This window comes from Amphiprion ocellaris, chromosome 17 (genome assembly GCF_022539595.1).
Source record: "Amphiprion ocellaris isolate individual 3 ecotype Okinawa chromosome 17, ASM2253959v1, whole genome shotgun sequence".
NCBI classification, from domain to species: Eukaryota; Metazoa; Chordata; class Actinopteri; family Pomacentridae; genus Amphiprion; species Amphiprion ocellaris.
This window is the reverse complement of record NC_072782.1, coordinates 10,668,897-10,674,896: the sequence shown is the minus strand read 5'-3', so window position 1 is coordinate 10,674,896 and position 6,000 is coordinate 10,668,897. Positions and strand designations below refer to the sequence as shown.

The following is a 6,000-nucleotide window of genomic DNA, read 5'->3' as shown; positions in this document are numbered from 1 at the left end:
TCCTAAGTATAGACCATAAAACATAGCAATGACCTTTAGCTGATAATGGCTGTGTAATTTCCATAATCGCACTGTAATGACACTAAAAATGCTTCCCAGAGGCATACAAAAACTCACTTCCAGATTACAAGATTACATGTGAGTCTGCGGATAATACTGTATGTGAACAGGTATGTGATGGAAGATGGAAGATTAAAGTAAAGGGCACAACAAGAGTGAAAAAATCAAGCATAATGAAACCATGGCTGGAGCTTAGGGCAGCTTGGAATTTAATTTTAAAGACTCTTTCTGGTGAAAATCAAGTTCTTTATATTGTTAGCTGAATCATTTGGGGGTTTTTATGCCTAAAGTAATAAGCATTCAGTGCCACGGCTGAACATTTTTGCCTTGGAATTCTGTAGTGCACCACAAATATGTCGGGTAAAGTACATTTTATTCAATTCTAAAACACAGATTGAAATATCTAGGGTTTCATGCATAACAAATCTAAGGAACCATTCCCATCAACTTGCACAAGGGGACATTTCTTATTGTTGTTCTTCTTCCACAATGGTTTCTGGCTGAATTTCTCAAAATCTACAGTTTACCACAGTGCAGAAAATCCAACAAAATTCCAAAGATGTAACATTGACACAAAAAGTTGAGATTTTAGGGGTTAAATTTAGTGACTGGCAAGGGACTTTAACACCTGTCTGAGAGAACTAAAGTCAACAACAGACCAAATGTGACAATAAGTATATAATATAGATTTAAATAATATAATAATACTGAGATTTCAAGACTTTTATCACAAACACAATTATACATAGTGTGATGTGCAGTGAAATGCATTGTGCACCTGTTCCAAATCAAAACAATAAGAATATATCAAAATTTAAAGACTGTATAACTAAAACCAAGAATTTGGAGAAACATGCCTTTAATTTTACAGCTTTTCTTGTATTTTATTTTTTTTTACTCATTATGAGAGGATTCTGGCTTTTTATTGCAACAAAACATTTCCAACAACAATGTAAGGATATCATTAAAATAGATGACTGATGTTTAGTTGTGACTCATTAACATGCTTTCACAAAATTTTGGTCCATTGTGGCAAAACTATTTTATTCATCCTTTGTCTAAAAATCACGGTCAGCTGTGGAAAGTACAATTCATCACATTCATCCATTGTCATTACCACGATTCCTATGAAATGACTTTTTTTATATAACCCTGGCCTAAAATAGATAAGTCTCTTTTTTGTTATTTATTTATTTTTTTTGTTGTTGTCCTGCTTCAATGAATATTTTTTTCTATTGGTTTGAAGAGCTATAAAATCTCCCTGAGTCGAGATTTACGCGCATTGATAACGCTATGACTGGAAGAACTTATTACTAAGAACAAGAAAAGGGAAAAAAACACCCTACTGTGTATGTGGGAGGGGTACAACAGTAAATCTGCACCGCCCAGGCAGCACAAAAAGTTTGGAAAGTCCTGACACCGTTCCACTGCTGAATGCAGCCACTTCCTCGCCCCGTGGATTATAAAGTCAACTTTATTCAGGAGAGCCACCTACTTAAAAAGTAAGTTTTATGATTCAGAAACTTATTTACACTCATTCTCTTTTGGTGTATTGGATTTCTCTAGCACCCTAGAGGGCAGTAGCCAATCTCTTCAAGCCTTGATTCTCGATCAGTCAGTTTTATGCCTGTTTGGAGACGATTAGCTGAAGGTGAATTAAGCGCAGATGATGCGTAAAGTCGCCAAATATTAAAGTTGGGAAAACGAGGAGGGCGGGTAGTTTTGTAGTCTGCAGGGGGACTTCATTATTATCAGTTTACTGATGTTTATTAGTGAACTCCGACCACTTTATTAATTTCTAAAGCTGATTTTTAGTGGCTATGTCACTTCGTAAAGACTTTCCCCCTTACAGGAAGAATTCCAGGGAAATAACGAGACTTTATGTTTTTCTTTTGGAGCTGCATAAACAGTTTACACAGGCTCTTCCTTTCCCTCTATATGAATCATATAACAAGAGCAGTCTCCTTCTTATCTGATCTCGGCATTGTGATATTATTTAAAGAAAGCGATGCCGTGCTGCTTCCTGAAACAGTCCAGCCAGAAGTATAGTGACCAGCAGATAACCTCTGGGCTCCGACCCTCATTGTGCGTCAAGAAGACGGGACAGAAATATTGTGGGATTGTCTCATGGGGGAAATTCCGATCCATTTAGGAGGGAATTTAGGAAATATAAGCAACTTTTTGTGTTTAACAGGTTGTAGCAGTGGCCACAGCCCTTCATCTGTTCCCAGTTGTAATGCTTAATAGATCATTTTGTGGCATGAAACCAGAATTTGAGCACATAATAAAACGTAAACTGCACTTTTAATGTTACAACTCAATAATTCCGAGCACATGTATTGTTAATCAGCAGCAGATAATACACTGCAACCCTTTCCTCTCACACTCATGAATGTATTTTAACATTGGCAGCTGGTCAGATCCTTGTCATTCCTCACGTCTCCTCCCCACTTCCCACCTTCCTCTCTCCTGACCTTTCACCTTTTAAAGACTGCCATTGTCTGCTCTTCCACTTCCACAGTCTCTGCTGCTCCGCCACCAGACAAGGACGCTTCAACCCCACTGCCTGAGATTCAACTTTACCCAACACCTGAAACGTTAACAGAGATGGAGGGTTACATGATGCCGTTTGCTCTGCTTCTGTGCATCTCTATTGCAGCCTCTGGTAAGTCAACCAGCTTCTATTTTAGCATTTAAGTCACCGAATTTTGTGCTAAACCATTGCATTTACTGAAAAAGTGTGTAATTGTAGATAACAGCCACTCGGCCAGTAGGTTTTGAAGATTTTGGGCCTCTAGGGCATATTTCTGTCAACCGAAAGTTCAAAGGAATATATTAATCTTGCACTGTCCTGTGCTCTGACACCATTTCATTCTCAAGATATAAAAGAGCATTATTTCCTGTTGTGTTTTTCTTCTTGTGGACTAAATCCGGATTTTAAAGCTGTGTGTAGAGAGAGGTTATGTGCAAAATGGTTGTTGTGACTTATCCTTACAGAGACTCAAAGATTATAGAGACAATGTCTTATTAGTACAGTTCAAAACCAGGATATGTCCAAATAAAATTCACACTATTGAACCACTACGCCACCATGGGAAGCATTTATTTGTGTAGTTTCTTAGGTTTTAAAGATAAAAGATTTCTTTAAAGACAGTTCAGTCACAAGAAACAAGAAAACATGAGGCTGCTCACAGATTTGATGTGATCCTCCTGCGTTGCCCCGTCTAACACTCCCTCTGTTGGCTGCATGTGGCGGCCCATATCAAATTCAAACCTGTAATCCCTGCAAGGTGGCAAAGGGATCAGAGACCCTCTGTATCCCCACAGGCCATAATCCAGCCTCACACTCTTACCAGTGCTCAGCAGTGCCGCTTCACTGTGTTTGTGTCCCACTTCCCTGCAGCAATGTGGCATTTGAGGTGGCCACATGGTTTTCAATTTAAAAAACATTGCTTAAAAAAATGTCATTTCATTGTAATTCCTTTTTTTGTGCAAATATCCTGAATACAATGTTCCAGATCCACTGATCTAAATTTTAAAAACATCAGCATCAATTTTGCATGTGGGGCAATTATAGTTACACATATTTTTCTGCTGTTAGAATCTAAATCTGCCTCAGAGATAAGCTGTTTTTCAGCTCTTTCAATCATACGTAATAGTTTTAAATAGACATTGCATTAACTGTCTGATTGTGCTGAATTGTAACACAGTAGAAGTTTAAAAAGAAATATCAATTCCTCTTACAAGCAACTTTTTAACACAAGTCTGCAAATGTAAAGTACAATTTCCCTCAGCCTCTAAATGTCATGAAAGAAAGCATAACACACCCTGCTGTTACTCAATATAGTTTTAACATTAACTGTCAGGAAAATTAGCTTGTCTGCATCAGTTTTTCAATGATACACTGAAAGAATCACTTAAATGCCAATAACTTCCCTACACTTCCAAGTCTGCAAACATACACCAGAAAGATAAAGTGGCATTTTCCACTCACTAAATATAAATAAGGCATAAAATTTGCCCTGGCAAACATACATCACTGTTAAGATTATGGGCCAGAAAAGCAAGCATGTTCGCTGAATCTAGCTCCAGCGCTGACTTGCTGCATGAAAAATGACAATATTGCCATGAGTGCTAAACACCCTCTCAGCAGGAGTGCTGGTGGCAGGGACACAGAGGTATTTTTCTGGCCAACTGGCAGATGCGTGGAGAGTTGACCTTATGTAGCTTTCACCGTAGGGGATCAGTCTCGCTGTCTGATGCTGGGGTCTGTAAGGAGCTGTTTAGGTCAGCCTTAATTGCCTCTGTGACACATAGTTGTGTATTCCTCACCATTTTTCTCCTTTCTTCAATGGGGCTCCAAGGATTTTCTTTTTCTCCTCTTATTTTTTGCATCTGCCACAGCAGCTTTAGGAGACCCAGAGGGAGCTGTGACACCGTTCGCAGACAGCAGCACACTCTGACCCTGTGTACTGAATGTCTGAGGCATTAATCAAAACACTGGTGTGATATGTATGAGCTCCTGCCCCTCACATATTGTTTATTCGGCATTTTATAGCCCAGTATTGTCATATTAATTTGTCAGTTTTCCCCGACATTGTCTCCTGGGCTTAGTGCTGCGTTTCTCTTCGAACAATCAAGCAGAAAACACGAGGTATGACACACTACAGCCAATAGTACGCGCTACATGAAATCAAATTTGCACATTTCCAGGCTGATGTTGAATATGGAGATGTGAGGGGGGGAAAAAAATGTATCACCAGAATATCGACAGCGAGTCGAGGTCTGTTTATTTAATAGAATCCCAGCCAGCTGCAAGTTGCTGTGGGAGCAGACATGATGTGAAAGCTACTCAAAAGAAGAAGTAAACACACAGAAAGAGTAAAAGTAAATCAAAAATAGCCTGCAGCCTGCCACAAATCCCATGACACTCTTGGCCAACTCCAAGCAATAGTATATTGTGTTTTGCCAGAGCTCAGTCCTGCTGTAGCTTTATTTGAGCTTTTTATGTTTGACCCTCTGTCAGCGCCGTGAAATCAGACTCATGAAATCATCTTGTGATGTCTGAAGTACGGTTTGAATCTACAGCAGCTACTGAAGTCACAGTGAAAGTAACCTGAGCCCTCCATGGACATGTTTGTGTATCTGTATGAGAGATACTGAGCTTGTGAGTGAGTCAGTAAGGCCAAAAGATGATGTCAAAGTCTAAGTCTGACAGTCGTTTCTTCATCATGTGCTTCATTTCTTGATATTGGAAGCATAAAAACTCCTTGGAGCTCCCTTTGATCTGATGGTGTATATTCATTTACCTTCAGGCAAATGCAGTATTAGAATTTCATTAAAGAATTTGACACAGTCACATTGCTTGACAGCAGTTACAGCAGTAAAATAATACTTACAGATGATTCTGGCTTATCAATACACTATTGAGTTGGTGCAACACCAAAGGATAGAAATACTATTCCGAATACAGCTGCACAGACAGCGTCTTTCATTAAATTTACACTAACAAATCCATCAAAATTTAAAGACTCTGTAGTTGATATAATATGCTGGATGGCTCATAGCTGTCTCTGTGTAAATCAGAGTAAGACTATGGTTATCTTGTGAAGCCCAACACTCCCTAGCTCCTCAGTTCTCACTCTGATTTTCTATTTGCTGTGTCTTAAGCTACAGGCAAAATAAATCCAGGCGCAACTTTTAATCTTACCCCCAGAATTTGACAAACACAGATAAATTCTGTTTTGAGGTTCGGTTTTCATCAGCTCTGGAATATCTATAAAATCAAGCCCTGCCTGTGTCTTTCAAAGCTAGAAGAAGATGATCCGTGTCTTTCACCTTACACCGCGATTATTAAAATTCTCTTTGTGTCGGGATCAGTCAGGCCTTTCTTTCTTTCTTTTTGTTCGCAGCTCATCCGTATTCTCTGGAAAGACTTCT

At 39.0% G+C, this 6,000-nt stretch overlaps 1 protein-coding gene across 1 annotated transcript in view; it reads left to right on the top strand.

Annotated features, from left to right (window-relative positions):
- The first annotated feature begins 1,431 nt into the window (after window positions 1-1,431).
- The window catches only part of eng (endoglin), a 40,885-nt gene continuing 36,316 nt past the window's right edge, over window positions 1,432-6,000 (top strand). The window contains exons 1-2 of the mRNA XM_023283779.3: window positions 1,432-1,562; window positions 2,582-2,725. Of these exons, the coding sequence (XP_023139547.2) occupies window positions 2,668-2,725 (58 nt within the window). The 5' untranslated portion in view covers window positions 1,432-1,562; window positions 2,582-2,667. The remainder of the gene's footprint in view (window positions 1,563-2,581; window positions 2,726-6,000) is intronic.